Here is a 23,934-nt window from a genome sequence, read left to right as displayed (position 1 = left end):
CAGATCAAACATTGGGAATTCCAAGTGGCCACTGTCTACCGCTCGACAGTTGTTGGATTACCACTGTTACCCGCTGGTGCTCGCGCACTCTGCAGACATGAAATCTCGACAAGTGGGTTAAGCGGAAGAGATGCTGGGTGGTGCTGTCACATAATTCTCACACTCGTCAGCCAGGCGATGTGTTGCATATGTGAAGGGTTTCCCTATCGACAGTGGAACATGCAAATCATGAATGGATTTCTTTGAGCTCCAATCCAAGAACACCAACTTGTAGTGTTAGAATTCTCAAGTATTATCCGAAGCAGTAAATAATTTATCTGATATCTTTCTGCTTTTCTTCCCACACTAATAAATAGTGAATTCGATGCTCGAAGGGACTTGTATTTGTATTTGGTTTAAAGAAACTATAATATACATCGTTCGTGATCAACTCAAGCCAGATGATATTGGCTCATCTCTGCCAAATCTTATCGACTTGTTCACCACGAAGGATAATAATAACAATGCTCCTCTCTCTGCGCCATCTAATGGACATCTTCTGTTGCTGTTCGAGCATCTCCTTCCAAGAAAGTGCAGGTCATTATACGATACTATCAAAACACAGCTTTGCATCAAGACCAGATCGATGGATGAATGCTCACTGGAGATGCATGGTGGCGAGTTCCACTCATCGATTTGCATGTCTTGACTTCTCCCCTCTTCCGGTCAACGAACGGTTCATTATTATATCGAATCGCTTGCGCTTGGCTTCTGCATGGATCCGCAAGATTAGGACCGGAACAGATGAGGATTGTCCAGCGTTTGATCGCTTGCCGGGACACTGTGAATGATGATCTCAGCCTTATCCTGTGCTGTAGCGCCAGCGGTGATACGTCGAGAGGATAATGCCAAGATAATACACGATCGTAGTGCATTTCCCTTATCACTCTTTCTTTTGTTTAATGGCTTATCAGCACCGCTGTCACATATTCCTTCATTAGAAAATGGTTCGTGGAAGTCCCTCTCGGAGCCTCAGCTTCTTGTCGAAGCTGTTGGTACTTGTCACAGGAGCAAAAAAATGTGGGAGAGACTGAGGTCAAGTGCTGTCTGCAACACAGAGAATAGTGTGGCTTAATGCATCGACCAAGTCTGCTGCTTTCATGCAAGTTATGTCCCAAGGCAATAGAGAAGCAGCAAAACATGTTTTGCTCCTCGTACTTCCTCTAAAAGGTTTACCTTATTTGTAATGTTCTTGCTCCTCATACCGAGCACCACCATGAATGATCACAAAATAAGTTTTGCTCCATTTAGATTGTGTGGAACATCAAGTACTACTACATGCGTCTGTCAGTACTCATTTTAAAAGGTAATCATGGAATAGCACATTGCACTCTCCTATTAATTAAAGCTTACACTGCAAACCACATCACAAGCCGTAGCACTCATCACAAGCCAGAGATTACGAGACCATCCGCGGGAGTAGGCATCTCGAACTCTTCATCGTCAACCTTCCACGGTGATGCAGAGCAGTGTTCCCACAGGGGAGAAGCCACGCTGCGAGCTCCGTGCTTGTGCTCTTCGGTGCTCAACCCACTGACGCGGTCCGTGGCAGCGATCTCATCCCATATCTGATCCATGCTGTACGCCATCACGCCCTCGTTGGTTCCAAATCCTAGGGTCAGAGAGCTGCCTACAGCCACGCTTTCCATCCCATCACGCTTCTTCATCACCAGCTCCGGTGGCGGCTCATTAGCAGAGGAGGAAATATTGCTCGAGGATGACGAAGGCGACGGCGAAGGGGACGTGCTCATCCTCCGTTCTTGCGCCTTCTTTCTCATGCGAGTCCTCCAGTAGTTCTTGATCTCGTTGTCAGTTCGACCTGGAAGGCATCGAGCGATCCGAGACCACCTACGGAGCACACCCAGTCCACCTCTTTAGAGTCGACCCGAGAAGCGAATGAATGATCACGGAGGAGTTGGAGGAAGAGAGGGAATCTTTGCATTGCCAAACCTATTGCCCCATTTGGCGTGGAGTTCGAGCACAAGGTGTTCTTCCTCGGGGGTCATGCGGCCGTGCCTGAGACCAGGGTGAAGGTAGTTGACCCAACGCAGCCTGCAACTCTTCCCTGACCTGTTAAGACCTACAACATGGGAGCCATGCAGGTTAAGCACAGTAACTTCCAGGTTTCACCTCTGTTGCCCTGTGTCCCCGCCACCGCTCAAACCTGACACCTTGGCCAAGTAATCCCAACGACGTTCACCGAACAAGCGCACAAACCGTACCAGTTGGAGGTCCTCCTGCTCCATCCATGGGCCCTTTCGCGTCTCCTTGTTCTTCGCCGCCATCGCTAACTTCGCCTCTTTGTCGTCTTCGCCCAAGCCTCTCGATCGTCGTCGTCCTCGTCTTCCCTTCTGGTCACTAGCCACTCCCCCCACATTTATAGCCACCAAGAACAGGTCGAGGTGGTTCTTCCTTTAGTGGCCAATGGTGCTAATCCAAAGAAGGGTTTCGGTGATCCCTTTAGTCTACTGATAAAAGTTATGAGCTATAGATGGCACAAACAACGAGGAACCAGTTGGTGCTCGGGCACACGGCCTTCTTGCACCGCCAAGTGCAGATTAATATGTCCACTTTATCAAGTCATCATAGATGATGCTACACCTTGTGTCACTGGTGGCGTAAAGGCAAGTGGAATAATATACATATCAGGCTTCCAATAAGCAAGATTCTTCTCCTGCCTCATTGGACTCTTCTTCGAGATCGAGTCACATTCAAGTTAGGAAGGGGTAGAAGATGGATGGATGGATGTTTTAGTAGTGAAAATGATGCTCTTTTGGTGCCAACTTAATCGAGGAAATTACAGCTATAGAAATGACGATGCTGTTTGAGCGAGTAGCCAAAACTAACGTTGCTTCCTAAGAAGAATGAAAGAAAGACGGATACAATTGTCGGGGCAAAGGATTGCGGTGGGCAGAAGAGAAGATGATGGTGGAGAGAGGCGGAAGCCTCGACGGTTGACATCACTCGCCCTCCGGGAACCCGAAAGGACATCAAATCCACCGCAATGATGGGAAGATGGAAAGGTGGGTGAAACAGGAACCAGCACTCTCGCCGCTACAGTCTACGGTCACAGGTCGTTTGCCCACTCCCTGAGATGTCCAAGGTGCCCAAGTGTTGAATCCTCGTCGACGGTGGCCATGGATTTCCTCCTCCAATCTCCTGCCGCCAACACACGCCACAATTCCAAGTGTTGAATCCTCGTCGACGGTGGCCATGGATTTCCTCCTCCAATCTCCTGCCGCCAACACACGCCACAATTCCAGCCAATAATGGTTACAGTTGGGCCGAGCTCGGAGTCACCATCCATCGAGCCAGTTTGGGTCACCATTCATGCGTACCAAACTACTGTTGGCATGAACTGTGGAGGCTAAGCTCGAAAGCAGATCAGCTCAACGATCTGATAGCTGGATCGAATCCGGGCTTTTGTCATCACTGGGGCCTTTGCGCAGACGATTCCCGGAAGGGTTGTCTGTGACGTCCATTTCGTGCCATCTCTGCATGCATGCAGCCAGTCGTGTTAGAGGACCAAACATTCCTGACACATCACTGTCCTGATGAAACTTGTATTTCCAGTTGCGATCTTCTTTTCCAGGGTGATGTGGTCTCTCACAAATCTAATGCACCCAACCTGATGGATGGAGCACAGCGCGATCATGGAGGGATGGAGCGATTTCCTCCCCCGTGCGCGGTGGTTGGGGAGAAGCCATGGGTTCGTGCTGCGTCGGCTTTTGTCTTCATGCCTTGATTTGAGGTCACATCAGTTACTCGATTCACCTTCTCTTTACTCAACATTGTTCCTCCAATCATTGATAGAGTATCCTTACTGTTCCGACGCCATCGTCGGATCCAAATACATTTACGGACGTGATGGAGATAGATTCATCTGTATTATCGTCGATCACTGTTAGACAACCAACGCGAATTATAATTATTGTATCGATGATGGACATTATTTTCCCCGATATAGTAAGTAAGGCGGGCGTCCTTTGAGCCCATTCCTCCGTTTGAATCCGCCCGCGTCTCCGATCCCCGACTCAGCTGCTCTCGTTCCCCGAATCCCTTTGGATCAGCAGGCGGCGACGGCGATGGCTGCCTCGAGAGGGCGGATGGAGCCTCCGCCGGAGACGAGTCCCGAGAGGACCAAGGCGTCGAAGGAGATACGGCCGAGGAGGGTCCCCGTGGTGTACTACCTCTCCCGGAATGGCCAGTTGGAGCACCCCCACTTCATGGAGGTCACGCTCTCCTCCTGCCGCGGACTCTTCCTTCGAGGTATACCGGAAACAGAACGACCGCGATCCATTGTTCTTTCTCGTTCTCGATTTTGATTGTGTTCATCTACTTCTAGATGTGATCGATCGTCTCAACTTCCTCAGAGGCAAGGGAATGGCCAATCTGTACTCTTGGTCTTCCAAACGGTAGCGCTTCCCCGTCCATTTCCACTGCTGCTTTTGCCTCCCTTCTTCCGTGTTCCCTTTGTTTCTCACCGGGGCGGGTTGGAACGTTTTAGGAGCTACAAGAATGGATTCGTGTGGCAAGATCTCGTCGAAGACGATCTGATCCACCCGGCGCACGGCCATGAGTACGTCCTCAAGGGGTCGGAGCTCCTCCTCATACCCGTCCCTTCTTCGAGCTCCCTCGACGCCAAGGCCGCCTTTTATGCCTCCAACAAACCCCTGCACCTCTCCACATTCGTACACGACGACCTCGAAACCTTGCAAATCAGAAACAAAAGGGCGACTTGGAGCTCCTTCGACCTCAACGAGTACAAGGTCTACAAGACCGACCCGGTGGCCGAGACCGGAGTCAGGGCGGCGGACGCGTCGACGCAGACGGACGACGGGAGATGCAGGCAGCGAGAAGACGCTGCCGCGGGGAACGACAGGGACCGAGCGGAACCCCCGACAACCGAGCTGGAGCGGGAGGACATCTCGCCGCCGCCGTCGTCTTCCAGTCCGGAGATCCTGGAGATGCTGATCAAGGCGGACGGGCGAGCGGTGGCCGCGGGGCCGGAGGATCAGAATCGGCCGACGGAGAGCTACTCGGGCGGGCGGTTGCGGGCGTCCTCGGTGCTGATGCACCTCCTCTCGTGCGGCTCCATCAACGTGAAGGACCGCCACGGTATCTCGGTGGCGGCGCCGCTGCCACAGTGCACGGACAGGGCGTCGCCACGTGGACGGTCTTCTTTTGGTGGCGCGAAGGAAACCGTCGACTTGATGGCGGGCAATGGCTCGGCCAGGATCGGGCCGGAGGACAAAGACCACACTCGTCGGGAGCTTGATCGAGACGACGAAGAAGGGACCTTGGCTGTTCTGAGTTCCATGCCCTGAACAGGTCCTCCTCCTGCGAGGCGGACAGGTAAAGCTTAAAGCTCGTATGGTAGAAATTTCTACAGCTTACACATGGCTAATGTTTCCTGTCATCGGATATGCACACGAGCAGACGAAGACCCAACGTAATGGGCGGGTCCAATGCATCCACAGCAAGCGCAAAGAAGCAAACGCACAGCACCTTCGGAAGAAAACGATGAACAGCAGGAAGAACAGTGGAGGACGTAAACGAAAGAACAGAAGAAACAGAGCTGTTCAGAGACGCGTCAGCCCAAAATGATCCAAAGATAAAAATGTAGTAGGAATGTAATATGTGAATGCTAGCTTTTGCCTTTGGTTCGTCGAAACCTGTGTGCATATGAAGAATGGTGACCAGAGCTCAGCCCACAGGGCAGCCACCACAAAGCAATCTATTACAAGTACCGTATGAATCGTCTTTGGCTGTGGTAATGTGAATATTCCTGTGAGCCACCGGTGGATAAATGATTTGTTGTTGTATATGCTATATGATATATTATATCACCTAATATATCACACCGATAAAGTGATTGAATCGGTATCGGACTAATACGAAATATTTCTGATCTTAACCTACTAATTGATAGTCAACGAGGAATTAGCGTGAAAACACCCCCCACTGGGTAGTGATGCAAAGATAATTATGACCTATCGACCCTCGTGGATAACTCTACATGTGATTGTTCGAGATTGACCCCTCTCATCAGTCTTTGTGGACAATAGTCTATGGGAATCTGTTCAAGCCTCCTATGGACTAAACGCTAAAGGGAGAATATTACGATTAGTGATTATCTCGATCGAACAAGTATAAAGTCGACCCCTGATGCTAGCATAAGAGTCGGATCTCTTAGCAAATAACCCTTATACACTATATACCACTATAAAAAGCTGACTCGAGCATTAAAGGGGTTAAGTTGAAAACTTTTCCGACATTGATCTTTGTACATAAACCTACAAAAAAAGTCAAATTCCACCACGATTTAACCTCGAACGCTCGGATTCCACCTCAGATGCTTGAGTGACCTATCAATTGCTTCGTCAACTATGATAAGGGTTCCTCAAACAACCTCATACCTTCGGGTTAAGATTAAATCATACCAGACTCACGATCGATAGTACTCCCCCTACGACACAAGCTGATAATGATATGATGTTCAAATGTACACATGCGATATGTTACAAAACCTTAAGATTTAATAGGGTCAGATTGAATCTTATGTTTTTTTTGTCAATGTAAATTATTTAATTAAAATAAATAAATCGTGGATTATATACAACATATGATCATACTAGTGATGTTGTTGGCACTTCCACAAACCTATGTATCGGACATCGATTGCTGTTGTGGTGTTCCGCTTCCTTGTGATTTATATCGGTATCGATCGACCAGCGACACCACGTGACCTTTATAACGTTTCCCAGGGTATAACTAAGCGGCTATCGGCCTCTCTTCCGCCGGCACTATTAGGGTCTTTGATCTCCCGACGTTTCTCTGGCCGATGGAGGTATCGAAGCTTCTCAAGGAGAAAAAGTTTTGGGTCGCTTCCTTCATCGTTGCTTGGGCCGCCGCCTTGCAGGTGATTCTTGACATCCTCCCACTTCCCCCTCAGATTCGCAATCCGATCCAGTCCCTCTTCTTTCGCTAATTTATGATAATCCCTCGATCGATTTGACTCTTCAAGAGTTTCTGCAGGCTCACATGATGTGGATGCAGAGGCAAGATTCCTTCAAGCAGAAGTTTGGGGATTCAAGCAAGGAGATAGATGGAGGGAACTGAAGTACTCGTCTTGCTTGTTTTTGTGCAAATTATCCCTTTCTCTGTTCCTTGTTTGCCATGATTCATGTTCGGATGCTTTCTATAGGAAGATCGTGAAGTATCTCTGTGAAATCTCTCTTTTGAAGTTATATCTGTCGCTAAATGTTCTGTCCACCGGTAAATTTGTAGCATGCAATTTATAATTTTATTCAAATAATACCGTAGCATGACACTGTAGATAAGTATGTCATAATCATAGGTGTATATGCTTTTATAAATAAGTTTGAGAACATGGATCAAATCGTCCTAATCATGGAAAATGGGAGCTTAAGAATGTAGGTCTGCTTTGACATTGAACACCAAGAGCATGATGAACTTTAGCATTAGTGTCAGGCAACTTATTGCTCGTGAATAGGATCTTCATTGTAGTTTCTTGATGATATGCAAAGCAGAGCGTTTGATGTTTTAAAATCCTTCAAATATAGTTGCTTCTTGTTTTATGTCTTGTAATGTAGTGAAAACCATTTCTTACCGACAGTAGTAGTGAGAAAATTTTTACTCATGTATCAGGGACCATCTACTTGTTGGTTCTGAGAATATATGTATTGACAAATGTGCTCCATAATTGGGTCCTTTGGGATACCGCAACAATGATAATTATTTTGCTCATGTATCATGTGACCATCTACGTGGAGCTTCTGAGAATATTCACTTTGATGAATGTGCTCCCTTATTGAGTCTTCTATGATACTGCAACAAAAAGATTCAGTAAGTCCTACATCTTTTATGGTTTTCAGGTTGTGAAAAATTACTACTACGACTTAAAATAGATTGACCGGTTCAGTTCTTTACTAGAATCAGTTTGGTTGATAGAATTTAACTGCCTTTAGTTCTCAGTTTCAATGTAACCATTTGTGGCTTGGAAGGGATAATGTGCTTGAAAAGCCACATAATTAGTTAATTACCAGAACCTTTTAGAAACCAAAGTTTGGGATTTCTGTATGTGCATGGAAAGCCACATAAGTACCATAACCTTTAGGAAACTAAAGTTTGGATTTTCTGTACGGTGGCTAATTTCAGGAAATTAATCACATAGTACTTGAACCATTTAGAAACAAAAGTTTGGATTTTCTGTATGGTGGCTAATTTCAGGAAATTGATCACATGGTTAAAAGATACCGGCTATGTATCGTTTTATCAGCTTTCCTGATGCGGGGCCACAGTGTGCTATCCCAAAATTTCAGAGGACCACCTTTAAGTGCAGAAATTACTCCTTTTCTATATGAAATGATAACATAAATTGAAATTTAGTGGAAGTAATTGGTCATGCCACAGCCTATTATTACTCTGGATCATTGGAATGGCAAATTATTATTATTTTTTTCCAAAAATAATACTACATTAGCTTAAATGGAGCGAATACAACCAGTGATAGAAAAATCAGCACTCAAAATGCAGCAAAAGGATCTGGCCATGACCTCTCCACAAAAAAGAGTTTTTAGTTGACCGCACCCAAGTGGCCAACCAATCTACACACTTGTTTCCTTCCCCGAATACATGAACAACTTTAAAATTATGGAAGGACTCCAAAATATGTCACACATCACTGACAACATTAATTAGGTTCCTTGGTGGTTGGGATCCCTTGTTGAGGGTTTTGATGATGATAGCCGAGTCCGACTAACAACAATAGATTTCACCCCTTCATCAGCAGTATGCCGAAGGCCCTCCAGTACGACAAACATCTCCGCATAAAGACTCTCCTTGTACCCCAAAAACCTGCACCCTGCAGCAAGACACTCACCAGCGTCATTTTGGATTAAATAACCCGTACCCCCTAGACCAGAATCCTTACAATAAGCTCCATCCACATTCAATTTACACCAACCCACATTCGGCGGGCTCCACACAACCAAAATCTGGTTAGGAGGGCCAGGGGTGCTCTCAGGCGGGATCCGAACAGAATGTGTAGCAACACATGCTACCACCTTGCAGAATACGCTGCAAGGGGCAACCAGTTTACCACTAAAGAGGACATCATTGCGGGCCTTCCAGATCATCCAAAGGCATAAGCAATAAGGGCTCTAAGGGTTAAACAAGATTGTTTACCCAAATCGAATCCTTCCCTATGCCAAGATCCAATATGCCATTGATCATAAAATCTAAATGAAATATCCAACTTGTGCTTTAGGATAGAGAAAACAGAATGAGCAAACTGGCAGTCGGAGAACAGATGAAATAAGCTATCTGCTTGAGAACCACAGAACACACAAGGTCTAACATCCATGATACCAATATTAGCAAGATAGAATGAAGTCGGAAGCCTGCCATCGCAACAATTTCCAACAGAAACAAGTTGTATGAAAAATGGCAATTCTTCAATAGGTGGCAGTTAGTAAATGGATCTCTCTCCTTTATCTTGCAAGAGTTAAATGCTACCTGTCAGCATTATGTGAAATTTCAAACATTATAGACTGCTCTTTCTTCATACATTTGATAGTAGGATCTATATTTTCACCTTTGTGTGTTGCTTTTCGGTTGCATTCACAAATGAACTTTTTGTAGAAGTTAGCCTCATTGGCATTATTAGTGTTCTAGAGGACTGTCCGTAGCTTTTTTTTAAAATAAGATTATTGTAGTTTTGTTTTTTTAGTAAGATCAATGTTTCGAAAGATTTACAGGCAACTTAACGGTATTGGTGTTCCTATCAAATCTACCGACTGATATGTTGCCATGGTTTCTCCATCGCAAAATGGTTTCTTCTGAAGCAGCATCCTTCTTTATGGAAGCCAGCATGTAATGCAGTGCAGATTATGTCAAAGGTCAAAAAACAAATGAAGAAGCAACCTTAGCTTTCTTTGTCCGAAGATTTGGTACTTGTAAACGCTTTGTCAAGTTTCAGATTTGATATAAGTGTTGAACCCCAGCAGATTGGCTTGTCCATTTTGGGATGATTGCATTGCAACTTTATTCTTTAATGTGCTTACAAGTTATTAATAGACAATTGTTTTGTTTATTATAAATGTACATCGAACTCTATATTGCTTAGCATAATTAGCGGACGTATGGATGACCACATTTTTTGAGTTGGAACACCATTCATCCATCTCGTATGTATCACAATTTGGTAGTGCTGACTCTTTGTACATTCATGTTCTTCTGAATTGTTACGTAAGAAAAAATTTCATGGTTCGATCTCTAGTTGAGATCCATGTGGTTAGTTGCCTTCTTAATTGTTTAGAAGTGAATTACTGATCTGGAATTTTAGCATGATAGATTGCTCTCTTGTTTCTGTCTCAGCCTTTGGTACAGTGTATCTCTCAGGTTTTTAGTGTTGGAAGGGCTTCAGTTACTACTGGATAATTGGACAAGCATGAGAAATTGCTTCCTGCATGTTAATCTCTTGTGCATGCATTTAAGATGCTTGGATCCGATACTTCAAACAAGATCCGAACTACCGAACGACAGCATTTGCTGCCATCCGGCGACACTCGTCAGAAAAATGCATGCAGTGCCCACATGCGAACGCATAGATGATAATACTTGTCACGCACAGCAAAGATGGGTCCAAGAGTGTCCCTTGCACTGGATCCTGCGCGCGCCTACAAACCTCTCCTCAACCCCGTGTATTTATGGTGGAATTCTATCGTGTCTGGCGACGGTAGCCGAAGGACTACTAAACCGTCCTCCCATCCCTTCTTGCATCGAACTCAATCATGACTGAGTTTGACGCCAGCTGTCCGTGGGTACCGGCCAGTCCCCAACCATTATAAAGTCAAGTGTGCAGCGCATCCCCCTTCCGAGCTCCGATTCCACTCCCCGCGGTCAAGATGGCTTCCAAAACATTTGATCCCTTCGCCCTCCCTTGTTTCCTCCTCCTCTCTCTCGCTGCCTCCCTCCTCCTTTCACCCTCCCACGGCCGGATTCCCCATCGCCGCCCCGCGAGCTCCTCCGCCGACGACCAGCTCGTCTATCTCTGGCCCCTCCCCAAGCTCTTCCGCCACGGTTATCGGACTCTCTCTGTCGACCCCGACCTCGCCCTCGATCTCCAGATCCCCGGAGGAGAATCCCTTGCCTTGTCCGAGGCGTTCGAAAGGTACAGAGATCTGATCTTTACGCAGTGGGAGAGGTCGGCCCAGCGGAGCTATATGGATTACGATGTCAACAAGCTGACGGTCCTCGTCGCTTCGAATGACGATACGGTAGGGAGCAGTTCGTTCTTGAAATGATTGGTTGGCCGTTCGATTTCTTGGCTGTTTCTTGATTTGATTAGACGGCTTTGTTCTGCTTTTAAGCAGCTTCAATTTGGTGTGGACGAGAGCTACACGCTTTCTGTGGGCGGAGGAGAGAGCTTTTCGGTTGTTAACGGAGCAGCGATTGAGGTACTGAGCATCTTATATGTTTGGATTACGGTTATATTCTTGGGAAGACACATGCAAACAAAATTCATCTCTGAATCGTAATATTGATCAAGATGAAAAGGACAATAAAGGACTGCATTGGAAACGAATCAGCGGAGAAAATATGAACCCGCGGAGGATATGATTGTAAAATCAATTGTGGTATTCTAACAAAATAGTGCAACTTCTACCTTCAGAGACATACTAGTCTTGTGTCAATAAGATCTCCACCAGTTCATATTTATTTCGAGATAACTGCATCATTTTTCTTCCATAACATATCTACCAACGAGCACTCGATGATGGAGTCGTATGTACTAGTTGTAAATAATTATTTTACAGCAGAAACGTGACTAACATCTGATCTGTTCAATGGATATACTGTGTGATGATGATCATTGATGGTTCCTCTAGATATGGATCCTTTCTTCCTCACATTTAGTGGAGTTTCTCCACAGTCTGTATCCTTTGTGTAAAGGGAAAAGTTTGTCTTCTGAAATTGCTGGTTTACTCTGCTTTCTTTTATGACTTCTTGATACAAAAAAATATGCACTGGTGTTATAATTAGTTTGCCTGGTATAACTTAGTAATTATTTTATTGATGCGCATGTAAGCTACATTTGTTGTCTTCTTTCGTAAAAATAAGTTTGTCCATTTTTCTTTATCCACAAAAGTCCCTTGGGTTTATCTTTGACATTATGTTGTGAAGAACATAGTGCATACTGAGTTTATGCCATCATATAACAGTACGTTACAATTTTGCATCTGTAATGTTACATTTTGTTTGCTCTGGTATGTGTTGTATGCCTGACATGGCATGCTAACTAGCTCACATACTCTTCCAGTTGATACCAAAATGATACCCGAATCACATGCATGTCTTTCACTAGCAGCAGCGAGCAATGATACTCCATATGTACTGTTAAAATCCTTTTATTTGTCAGCATTATGTAGTTACATTGATCGCATGGCATTGATATGATTCATTGGTTGGTGCTACTCTTTGGTGAGATGATAATTTACATCTTAATCTTGTTCTGCCTCTTCCTCCATCTTGTGATGTGATCCTTTATATTATGAAACTATGTTTCTTCAGGTAGCTGTGACTGATATTTGAGTTTTTCTTATCTCGCAGGCCAATACTGTTTATGGGGCTTTGCGAGGCTTAGAGGTATTCTTCAAAATTGTTGTTTTTATACTTAATATGTTAAGCCATAAGATTGTATTATCTTTTGTAGATCATGCTTCTTATATTTCAGATTCAATTCTCATCAATACGATTTATACCCATATTTTCCATATGTAACATCTAATAACAGATTTAAATGATACAAACTTTTGCAGGCTCTTGACCTGATTGGTTCATTCTTCAAATACTGTCTTCACATATTTTCTATGTAGTTCCATCTGTATACCATGTATCATATCCTTAGCTATTTGGTCATGCATAGGAACTCGTCAATGCATTCCATTTAACCTTCTGTTACTAGGGTTAGAAAGCTTGGTCCAGATCTGTCAAGTCAACCGGACCCAAACTGTTTAATATGATTTGTTGGAATCAATTTCAGTCAAAAAAACCTATGACATGCTAGTTTATCAGGTTGGGTATGGGTCAGACATTTGTTTCTTCGATAATAAGGTTCAACTTGACCCATTTATTTTCCCCTGATAGTAGAGCAAAATTTATCTTAGCTGCCAACCTTATTTGTTGAACCCTGCTCGACTCAATTCATTAGCTATGGATTGTTCCTGGTCAAGAAATCATAACCACCTAGTTAGCCAGGCAGGTTTGATTCAATCTGATATGCACCTGTACCCTATCCAGCCTGATGTCTGTTCTGACCCATGCCCAGTATGAGTTGTTAATCATGTTTAGGGAAGCTTGGCATATCATTTCCAACCAGCATTAATTAATTATGTTGATGATGGCCCTGGGCTACTTTCATAATTTGCTGGAAAGTTATATGAGGTGAAGACCCAAGGCTGCTATGGAATACCTATGATGCTTATCACTGTTTGCCACTGCACTTGAGAGATATTTGTATAGAATGCAGCAGTGATCATACGTGGTTCCCCATCTGTAATTTGAAGAAAGAGTGTAAAATGAGAATGTAAGATCAAGATCTTGTTTCCAACACTAGCAATACACACAGCTAAATGCATGCCAAACATGATTTATGAGCGATTCTTGTTCGAATTAATTGCTAAATGTATGTAGCATTTTGATGCTCGTTTACTGATGCCTTGGATAGTATTTGAAGACAATAAGTAGGGGTATAAAGAGAGGTAAATTAGAGGTTCATGTGTCAACACTAAGGATTATGGCACGACCAAGATGTGGTCTGATGATATGCTTGATATAGACTCATGAGAAATAAATCCTAGGCCAAGATATTTTTGAAATAATGCCTATTGATATTTGCTGAAAAATATCTGTAACTCTGAAATAGTACCAAAATCTTCTCCCTGAAGCTGTCAGCCTGAGATCTAGGGTACAATCGATACTTCTTGATACATGAATTCTCGAGTACAACACTCGACATCCTTTGTAATTTGCTTTTATACTCTATAATTGCTTTTCCTGACCTTAATGAGAAAATTTTCCCTTTGGATTTCTTAGAACCCTGATTTTCTAGAATTTCTTATTGTACATGTATGTTACAAGGCTATTTTTGTTGGTTACCTTGTCCTTTTTTTATTGTATTAATTACATTGGATTTCAATGAAGATTTATTTTTGTCCAATTTCTGGTACAAATAATGAGTGCATGCAAAAATCGCATGATTATTAAGTCAGAACTAGGATATATATATATATATATATATATATATATATATATGTATATATGTATATATGTATATATGTATATATGTATATGTATATGTATATATGTATATATATACGACGTATACGTATACATACATATACGTATATACATATATACACATACGTATATATATATTATATTTGTGTGTGTGTATGTTATGTATTTGGACAGCATGCATTTAGCTTAAAATACATTGTTTCTCAGTTCAAAGTTGCTTAAAGCTAGGGGTAGTTAGTCTTTTTCATGTTATAGTTCTGGTTGATATTGCTAAATGGGAAGTGCTGACATCCTTTTATGATCAAACGAATTCATTCTAGACTTTCAGCCAACTATGTACACCCAACACTGAAAATAAAACTGTAGAAATTCAGAAAGCACCATGGTACATTGAAGATGAACCACGGTTTTCCTTCCGAGGGCTTCTTATTGGTAGGACAATTCTGTTACTATGCATTCTTTACTGCAGAGTTTTTCCCCCCTTTCATATTCACTAATTGAAAACTGATATTGTATGTGCCTATTCTTATTTCTAGATACTTCACGACATTACTTACCAGTAAATGTGATCAAGCAAGTGATTGATGCTATGTCCTATGCTAAACTTGTAAGAAGTGTTATTTTCAAAAATTTTCTCACTTCCATTTCGCTTAGTTCTTTTTTTTTCTTGCTTTTGGCCCTTTTTTCAATAATTTGTTCTGCATTTGCTGACATTGGAAATGACATTCAGTAGAATGTTCTTCACTGGCACATTGTAGATGAACAATCATTCCCGTTAGAGGTACCTTCATATCCTAACTTGTGGAAAGGTGCTTACTCAAAGCTGGAGAGGTACACGGTTGAGGATGCTTTTGAAGTTGTTGAGTAAGTTGTTTCTTGAGCTCTGTTCTGCCTTTGCAATATTAGCTGTGATATTTTTTCCATCTCCGCTGGCAGCTGGGTTAAACAACGAAATGAATGTTTCTTGAAACTGCTTCAGTTAATTAATTCATTCTAAATAATGTCTGTTTTTTCTTTTTGTGAACAAATGCACAAAGATTATTTTCTGCAGGTTCATCTTCTTGCTTGTGCTTGTGAGAGGCTTGATAATATATTTCTTTGGTTGTTCTTATGGTAGTTATGCCCTTATTAAATGAGGCAATTCTTAGTCAATGAAGTTTGAAGTGAAATTTTGTCAACTTGCATAGGGAGCATATATCTTGTGCCCATGATGTTATGGCTTGAAGCATCAATGTTATCATGGCTATGACATTGCAGGACCCATTTTCTTGGTTTATGCAGTATATACTGCATCAAAATTTTTATGGTCGTTTTGCTGATCTTTCCCAATCAGGTTCCAATTTCAGAGGCTCAGGGTATTGTATTAATAAAAAACCTATCGAATGGTAACTTAAAATAATAAGAATATACCATATTGGGTGTGTTGATGTCCACATAATGATCTGCCTGGCGTGGTCAACATTAGATTTTGACATGTGAAAATGATAATGAGAAGCGATGCTAGGAATCTGCATGAGTACTTGAAACTTGAAAGATTGCCAAGTTGTAGATTGAAGCCTACATATATAGCTGGAAATTCCAAACTAAAAGCATCCTTAATGAATTTAAGTCCAGATAACTCTTAGAACATTCTTAGCACAATATTATTTTCCTGTGAGATTGCAGTTACATATTTTTACAATTTATTTTGCTATTACCTTTGTCATTAAACATTCTACACTTTTTTTTTCCATGAGATGGCCTATTCATGTTGTATTTGAAGTTCTGAGGTTTAAATGGTTCTAGTGCTATTAACTTTATAATTTGGTTTTATGCTGACATCTTTGTTTCTCTCTCCTGTCCATGTGCATGCAAATCTTGTGGTTGAAAGCTTTGCCAAGAAAAGAGGTACATTTGATTTGATTTTTTAATTTTCCATTCTAAACTTTTTGATACTGTTATTAATCTCTCTGGTAGACAGGACACAGATTTGATACTTCAGTAGGTCATGCTTAGTTATTACTTATTAGTTGGAAAAATATTTACTTGGTTGGCTGCATTTTCTGTTGTAGTTATTTGATTGCTTTGGCTGTCCCTTATCAGGTATCCACATCATGGCTGAAGTTGATGTCCCTGGGCATGGTGAATCATGGTAATTGTACAAATCCTATGAGCTAATGCAACAGATTCCATTCTAGAAAGCAATTTTTCAACTGTGCTTGAACTATATTAATTATACTTGAAATCTTAGATATTTAAAGTTGATATTAAGGTCACTAACATCTAAATAACTCTCTTATCAATATGGATATATTTCTTGTTATCATAACACTGTAAACATAGATAAGTAAAACAAAAGGTGAATGTCCTGCTTTCTTTATGATTTCAGAAACTCATCTTGTTGGTTTGGCCATGTCTTGGGTGGCGACAGGAGATCTTTGCTTTGACATAACCTAACTTTCTTATGTTTCAACATTCATGAACTTTAAGGGTATTCACTGATATTACTATTCTGTACCGTGGACAAAAATTCCTTTTCTCTGAGAACAGGTAGCGTCCATTAGTTTGGGAGCCAGCTATTCCAACTTTTCCCATTTGATTAATTCAGCGAGGAAATGTGTTTTGTAAATTTCATCGATCACTTTGGTCAGACTAAAAAGAGACTCATGGTGCTGAACATCAAACTAGTTTGTTCATTTTGTTGTGTTTGCTAGGTTTGGCACCTTTTTTTTTAAAGTGGACCTGATCACGTAGATTTAACCTGCTAACTTTGTATAACATGCCATCAAGTTGGTTCTGAGACTAAGTTTGCAAGGAAATGGGCATAATTTTGTAGGTCCTGTTGGTGGTAACATTGAGATGGTTTTCACTGTAACATCCAAGTTCAGAGTTCGTAGCACTGTTCTTCTTTTTTGTCCTTTTGTTCTTTACAATGGCATGAACTTAATATGCCAGTATCACTCATTCTTAGTCAAAGGGCCAAATGGGAACAAAGAAGGTCTTATGATCATTTCTTTTATAGTTTTACCTTTCTAGTCATCAAAGATTAAAAATTGCTGCATTGTGTCTACTATTTTATCATGTACTCACAAGTCTCAATATATATGCAGCTAATTATTGATTTTACTGGCATTGAAAGTTTCTTACCTATTCATTTTCAGGAAAACTAGGTTCCTGCTTTAACTTTTTTAAAAGACGAGGATTAGAAATTGGACCAACCTCATAAAAGATAGGGAAAGAGAATAACCTATGGTCTGTAGGCCACAAAGAACCTCAGTTTCATTAAGAAATTATAATAATTCGATTTATCATTAAAGACTTGTAGGACTTTTAAATTATTATTAGATATAATATTTATCTTTTTTCTTCTTTTCCCAGCTGTATTCTTGAGTATTTGGTCATATAAAAGCCAATTTGATGATTTGTGTTTGCCATATTTTCTCATGCAAATCTGACACTTAGCAATCAACTGAACATAGCAAACTTAGAACTCTTTAGCATCTCAATAGAAAATAAAGATGAGATTAGGATGCTAGCCTAATTAAGATAAATAGATGTAATTTTCATGTAATTGGTCTCCTCAAGATATTTATGTTAAAAATGACAAATTTTAGAAGAATAGGAAAAAGAACTCATGACACAATGAACTGGGCCCATAAGTATAATATTAACTTGGATCTAACCTGACCAATAAGCTCAATCTCTATTTAACAGGACTCAAGATAGACTTAAATTCAAACCCAATTTTCTCCATGTTCCATTTCAATTGTTAAAGTTAGCTTTTGGACTCGTATCTTTGTGATGAAATGTACAGGTTGTTTCTAGATTATAGGCTTTGGTTATAAATAGGAGTTCTGGAAACCTCTTCGGCTTTCTATGCAGGGGTGCTGGTTATCCCGATCTTTGGCCTTCTGCTAATTGCACTGAGCCCCTAGATGTGAGCAAGAATTTCACGTTTGAAGTCATTTCTGGGATTTTGACTGGTGAGTTGTGTTAATTTTTGTTCCTCCATGTTGTGAAATCTCCAATCAAATGTTAAATGATCATTCTACAATACTCTGTTTCCTCACGATAATCTTCCTTTTAATAGTTTAATGCAGGTGCAAAGAAAAAAAATGAGTTGTCAGATCAGATTATATATTCTGTAATATTAGTAAATTATTTCTATGTGGTAAACCAATATCTGTTGTTAAATTCTGAACCAGCCAATGCTATGCATAAAGTGTTGATATTCCAATTATCGTACAGGGCAAGGTTCTATGGCAAGAGTAATATTGATGCACTGGTGTCCTAGAATGCATCCATTATAAGATGCTATATGTAACATAGAAATGCTTCTTTCTCTAGTCTAATAAGGATAAACAGTGTAGCTCCTATCTGTATAGTCAACTCAAGGTAGCATATAGTATATGTCTTTGTCTGATGTAGATTGCTTTCTTTTACATTATTTCATATCCAACTTTTTTAAACACTTCACATCCAAGCTCGTCCATTCCGATGATGCAAAGTTGAAGTTGTGTGAACTGTGAAGTCTAAAATCAAGCCAAGAAGGAACTCACGTGGCATAACCATGTGGTCAAGCCTTTTTCAGCATAGATCTGGATATTATCATAAAGCATCAACTTTGGCAGTGCATAACCGAGTATAATTTACCTATGGGTATTTTACCTTTACTGAATTTGATCCTCCATATGGCCATAACTATATCATACTCAGCTAGGCATCCTGGTCCATGATCAAGAGAAGCCACTTGGTTTGGCCGTGAATTTGCCGCCATATAGGTTAGTTATTAAGCATGTTCCAGCATATAGCCAGAACTATATTATATTTATCTGGGCCTCATGGTCGACAGTCCAGTTGGTTCTGCCCATGAGTTTGTCATCATCTTATGGATTTGCCAGATCTACTTGATGTTCACCACTATCTTCTTCGGCTTCCTAGAAGAGGAGTGGTTGACATTAGGGATTTGAAGTATGACAACATGAATATTTGGTTTATGTTATTGGCTACTATTAGTATATTGACTGATGTTCTATTGCAGACATGAGAAAGATCTTTCCATTTGGGCTCTTTCATTTAGGAGGAGATGAAGTCAATACTGGTCAGTGTGCTGATTGTCTAGTTTCCATTACCTTTCCAGTTTTGATTAGTTTCTCACTATCTTGCTTGAATGAAATAAATGTTGTTTCTAGAATAGGTTAATTAGGATTATATATATCTGGTTCTATTTTTGGCTTTCTTTTATTTCCAAGGTGCTCGAGTAGAGTAAAGATATTATAATGATCCAAGGAACAATCTTCTTATGATTCTGCTAAATTATAAAATGAAAAAGCATATAATCATTGCATAACAAACATCATAGCACAAAAATATACATTGTTTGACATATTGCCTAATTTCATGGGAGAAGATGATCAAGGAAAATTTTGCTAAGATCAAGTGTATAAAAAGATGTGTGTTAACCTTGAGAGTCATAAAAAGCTCTTCAAAATGGACTTCATGCCTATCTAAAATTCTCGGACAACCAAACATGATAAACCAAAAAAGCAACATGTCTTGAATTTGGACAGGCTTGGTACTACTGAATTTTCGGATGGATTCAGTTGATTAGCATTGGTCACTTCGGTTAACCATGTATTGTCTGACATCAGGAGAGGCCACGTTAATCAGCCTTTCAGGCACATGGTGGTGGTGATAACAATAACAAAACTGTAAGCCCCAAGTATTTGGGGTCAATTACTTGGATCTTTTGCCGCCATTGACATGGTGATGGTGACAACATTAGCATTTTCCTGATAAATTTTGTAAGATTTTCAAACAAGAAAATAATGCTGTTTATATCCTTAAAATTTGAAAATATTGCGAGTTGCAACTGTTCACATGAGAGATTCACTTGTTATGTATCTTGAAAGCTGAAAATTTTAATAAGAACAACCTAATCATGTAACTGCATTTAGTCATGTTATTGTTACTGGATACAAATCTTTCATGGAAAATTAACAATAAATTTGTAAAAAGAGTTCCTCAAGTAAGGTTTTTACCTGCCTTGTATTGGTTTATTTAAAAAGTGCGCAAAAACCACATGGTTTTCATGGTAAAAAAATAAAAGATGATCAAAAGATGGATTTGGACAAATGATAGTTGCAGTGTTGGACAACAAAAGTGATCATGAAGGCAACTGTAACACATAAGAGCCTAGCGCATATGACAGATGGCATGCATTGAATCAGTAGCACACATTTACCTTCCATTGATCAAATTCAAGTTACTGATTCTGAAATTGTTGTAGATTTAGAGATTTATTGCAAACGTTCTCTGGTGGAGTTGGTTCTACAGAATTTTCTGACTGATACGAAGCTTAGCTTAGAACTTCAAATTCGTCTTTGGTGTTGAATTTGATGTATATTCCTTAAATAACTAAAATAAATGAAAATTGGACCTCTTCAGTTGCATCTGTATATAACGGTAAGCTATGATTTTGCATTTCTCTTCTTTTATTTATTTTTTACAAACTAAATCAAAATTTGCAACCATAAATGATTACTTCAAATATCCTCTCTCTGTGTGTCTCTCTGAAGTATTGGGATCGATGGATGGTAAGCTTATTTTCAGCCCTGTTTGCTGCACCGCCAATTTGATCAAGAATTTAAATGCTACAAATTGCAATATAATTTACTTCACATTTATATTTTTTGCTTTTTTTTTCTGTATTTTTATGTGCCGAAATTATAAATCAAAGAGTACAGCATCTATATAACATATATTACCTGACTGTGACACGTTGGTAAATACCTGGCAGATTGTTGGAATTCGACCCCTCATGTCAAGCAATGGTATGATGCCCTTTTCACTTATAAATGTAGATTCCGTGTTCTGTATATGTTAATGGAGGAACATGTCACTCTTTCATGTAGAACTATAGATCATTGTGACATGTGCAGAATTGCTGTATTTTCCTCTCTGGATTTGGGAAAGGTTGAATGTTGAATCTTATCATCGCAGGCAGAAACTTTGTAATGGTTATAAATCTCAATCATACCAGTTGGTACAGAACACTATTTACTAATACAACCAAGTGTCCATATCGAAACATATAAGTCAATACCAGTACAATACTATTGCCCAGTGAATCTGGAGTAGACGTTGATATACTTTCTGGTGTACTATCATACCAGTCTGGTAGGTTGCAGAAGCCGGCATAGGACCAAGATTTAAATCTTTGCTCTGTGACTCTAGATTCTTGAACACCAGAAGTGTGCGTCTCCAACCTCGTGATGTCTGATAGTTTTACTCTCTGTTGTGTTGTAGCATTATCTTCTATTCCTTTCCTCTTCTTTTGATAAGAAAGAAAAAAATGACAAGTCAGACACTTTTCTGCAGCAGTAGCCTTGTTTTGAATATACATCTATCATCTGCATGACTCCATTACCAAATCAGTTATAACATATCTTGTCCTTTCCAACTTTTGGCATGTATCATTCTGATTGAGATTTGGTAAGTACTGAATCTTCAATCGTCTCAAGTCTCAACACTGACAGAAAACTTGCAACTCTAGAATACTAGAAATGGCCATGTTCCAGGATTTGCTGGTGTTAAGCTTGTTTGCCTGTTTTCTGACCGTGTAACTAATTTCTTTCGTCTTTTATCAATAAAAAGATCTTGATAAGCCGAAACTTTCTTCAATAATAAAATCTTTGGGACTCCATTGACGTACCATCCCGGTGATGAATATTATAGTCTTAACTTTTGACATGCGGTAGTCCCACTTGACATGATCATTTGCCTCATATGTTCACTTTCATGATTTATTATTGGGAAAATATATCTATGCTATTGATTTAGCATTTAAGTCAATTCTAGCTATTTGTTTTTTCTTTGTGTTCCACATTGTTTGGATAGGCTTCAGGAGCGGAATATGACTACCAAGGAAGCATACCAATATTTTGTATTGAGGGCTCAAAAGATAGCTACTTCTCTTGGTTGGATTCCTGTTAACTGGTATGAATGTTTCCCGTCACTTCTCTTAATTGTGAACTAGAAATGAAGATCAACAATTGCTTTTGAATCTTAAATCTCAACCTTCAATACCATTTTCTGCATTATCTCAGGGAAGAAACCTTCAATACGTTCAAGGAAAATCTCGATCTGCAAACTGTCGTACATAACTGGTTGATAGCTCACTGCATCTGTTTTTCGTTTAATAAAATAGTTTTTTTTTTGTTTACTGATGTGACTTTTTTGGTGTGTATCTTTTTTCGTCGAGGTCTGTTGAGTGCTGACTTTTTGCAGGTTGGGTCCTGGTGTTTGCCCTCAAGCTGTTGCAAAGGGTTTTAGATGTATCATGAGCAACCAAGGAGTATGGTATCTTGATCATCTAGATGTTCCATGGGAGAATTTTTACAACACAGAGCCGTTGGAAGGGATAAATAATATCACACAGCAAAAACTTGTGCTTGGTGGTGAGGTTTGCATGTGGGGTGAGGCAGTTGATACATCCAATGTTCAGCAAACGATATGGCCACGGGCTGCTGCCGCAGCGGGTATGTATAAGATAACCGATGCATGCAGGATTTCTTAGAAATCTGTAGTCGTCTAGATTAATTCATAAATAAATGTAATGCGAGTCCAGTAGTATAGCAAAAGGCTGCATATTTATTGATGACCACCACAACCTAGAGGACAGAGCTACCTATTGATCTTTATTTAAAAACTGTCAATCATCTGATGTCACAAATATGAACTTCAAATCTTCTGTTGTGCTTGGGTTTTTTTTTTTTTGAATTTTTCCTGGGATCATCAGCTAAGTAGCAGTATGCTAGGGAGATTAAAGTTAAAAGAGACAAGGTGTTAGAGCATTGAGATGTGTGTTGATAGATAAATTTGTTCTTAAAACTCTCCAATTTATTTTTTGTTTTGTTTTGTGTTTTTGGTACACTTAAAAAGCTTTTTTGTCTGATATTTGGCACAAAGTGGTCAACATGCAATATTATCTATTATTTGTGTAGAGCGCTTGTGGAGCTCATGGGAGGCCACCTCTGTTGGAAATCTGAACACAACTGTACTGCCACGTCTACATTATTTTAGATGTTTGCTGAACCATCGTGGAATTGCAGCTGCCCCAGTTACCAATAAGCATGCACGGGAAGCCCCATATGGTCCTGCTTCTTGCTTCCTTCAGTAAAACGTTGAATCCGCTGTACATTCACATGCAAGTGCCCGATTGTTCCTCAGATCCAGAAGTTGCTGAAACTACTTCAGCAATTATTTGCCCGCATTATTATTCATGCTCTTTGAATAATCTCAAATCTGTTGGTTGTTGTTGCTTCTACTTTATTTACATGCATGTTGATCGGACATTCCTCCTCTGGGTGATTGACTTTTGTTATTTACAAAGGCATAAAAAAATGATAAGGTCGGTCTGTTAAGTTGGTGCACTGAGATGCAAAATATAAGGCGGCCTCTAAAATTTCATCTTTGCTGTGGTCGAAGCTGCTTTTCTTTTTTTTTTTCCTTTTTTTTTTTTTTTTTGTCGAAGTAGTATGTTTGCCAGCTGGCAGTCTTGAGGTAGCATTACGTAAATTTTCTTTTTGG

The 23,934-nt window shown here is 40.5% G+C and overlaps 4 protein-coding genes across 10 annotated transcripts; 3 read left to right on the top strand and 1 right to left on the bottom strand.

The window, feature by feature from the left end:
• Positions 1-1,260: 1,260 nt before the first annotated feature.
• Positions 1,261-2,568, bottom strand: LOC103986168 (myb-related protein MYBAS1). 3 transcript variants are annotated; one of them, XM_009404088.3, is made up of 3 exons: positions 2,170-2,568; positions 1,990-2,091; positions 1,261-1,887 (listed from the first exon to the last, which is right to left on the bottom strand). In XM_009404088.3, exons 1-3 carry the CDS (start codon positions 2,322-2,324, stop codon positions 1,425-1,427), a joined length of 720 nt encoding a protein of 239 aa, XP_009402363.2. In that variant the 5' UTR covers positions 2,325-2,568; the 3' UTR covers positions 1,261-1,424. The 3 variants fall into 3 exon arrangements, with proteins under 3 accessions (XP_009402363.2, XP_009402364.2, XP_009402365.2); XM_009404089.3 differs by having other exon boundaries at positions 1,990-2,119; positions 2,204-2,568; XM_009404090.3 differs by having other exon boundaries at positions 1,990-2,119; positions 2,262-2,568.
• A 1,366-nt stretch (positions 2,569-3,934) lies between these two features.
• LOC103986169 (protein SOSEKI 5-like) lies at positions 3,935-5,816 on the top strand. Of its 2 annotated transcripts, XM_009404091.3 has the most exons (4): positions 3,938-4,308; positions 4,385-4,454; positions 4,547-5,394; positions 5,479-5,812. In XM_009404091.3, the coding sequence occupies exons 1-3, from the start codon at positions 4,125-4,127 to the stop codon at positions 5,364-5,366; spliced, it is 1,074 nt and encodes a 357-aa protein (XP_009402366.2). In that variant the 5' UTR covers positions 3,938-4,124; the 3' UTR covers positions 5,367-5,394; positions 5,479-5,812. The 2 variants fall into 2 exon arrangements, with proteins under 2 accessions (XP_065007498.1, XP_009402366.2); XM_065151426.1 differs by having other exon boundaries at positions 3,935-4,308; positions 4,547-5,816.
• A 986-nt stretch (positions 5,817-6,802) lies between these two features.
• On the top strand, positions 6,803-10,194 carry LOC103986171 (uncharacterized). 4 transcript variants are annotated; one of them, XR_010496371.1, is made up of 4 exons: positions 6,803-6,961; positions 7,078-7,162; positions 7,711-7,908; positions 9,814-10,194. XR_010496371.1 is itself a non-coding variant. In XM_009404095.3 (3 exons), the coding sequence occupies exons 1-2, from the start codon at positions 6,884-6,886 to the stop codon at positions 7,159-7,161; spliced, it is 162 nt and encodes a 53-aa protein (XP_009402370.1). In that variant the 5' UTR covers positions 6,803-6,883; the 3' UTR covers position 7,162; positions 9,912-10,194. The 4 variants fall into 4 exon arrangements, 3 of the variants coding, with proteins under 3 accessions (XP_009402370.1, XP_009402368.1, XP_009402367.1); XM_009404095.3 differs by lacking the exon at positions 7,711-7,908 and having other exon boundaries at positions 9,912-10,194; XM_009404093.3 differs by lacking the exon at positions 7,711-7,908 and having other exon boundaries at positions 9,822-10,167.
• A 733-nt stretch (positions 10,195-10,927) lies between these two features.
• On the top strand, positions 10,928-23,814 carry LOC135637768 (beta-hexosaminidase 1-like). Its single transcript, XM_065150545.1, has 15 exons — positions 10,928-11,342; positions 11,439-11,522; positions 12,676-12,711; positions 14,685-14,796; positions 14,901-14,971; positions 15,098-15,228; positions 16,235-16,251; positions 16,447-16,495; positions 18,226-18,326; positions 19,385-19,444; positions 21,143-21,176; positions 22,243-22,341; positions 22,452-22,511; positions 22,633-22,883; positions 23,349-23,814. Exons 1-15 carry the CDS (start codon positions 10,971-10,973, stop codon positions 23,522-23,524), a joined length of 1,653 nt encoding a protein of 550 aa, XP_065006617.1. The 5' UTR covers positions 10,928-10,970; the 3' UTR covers positions 23,525-23,814.
• Positions 23,815-23,934: the final 120 nt, after the last annotated feature.

The sequence above is a fragment of the Musa acuminata genome, chromosome BXJ3-5 (genome assembly GCF_036884655.1).
Source record: "Musa acuminata AAA Group cultivar baxijiao chromosome BXJ3-5, Cavendish_Baxijiao_AAA, whole genome shotgun sequence".
Classification (NCBI taxonomy): Eukaryota; Viridiplantae; Streptophyta; class Magnoliopsida; order Zingiberales; family Musaceae; genus Musa; species Musa acuminata.
The sequence above is the reverse complement of the archived record's forward strand: the minus strand, read 5'-3'. Positions and strand labels throughout refer to the sequence as shown.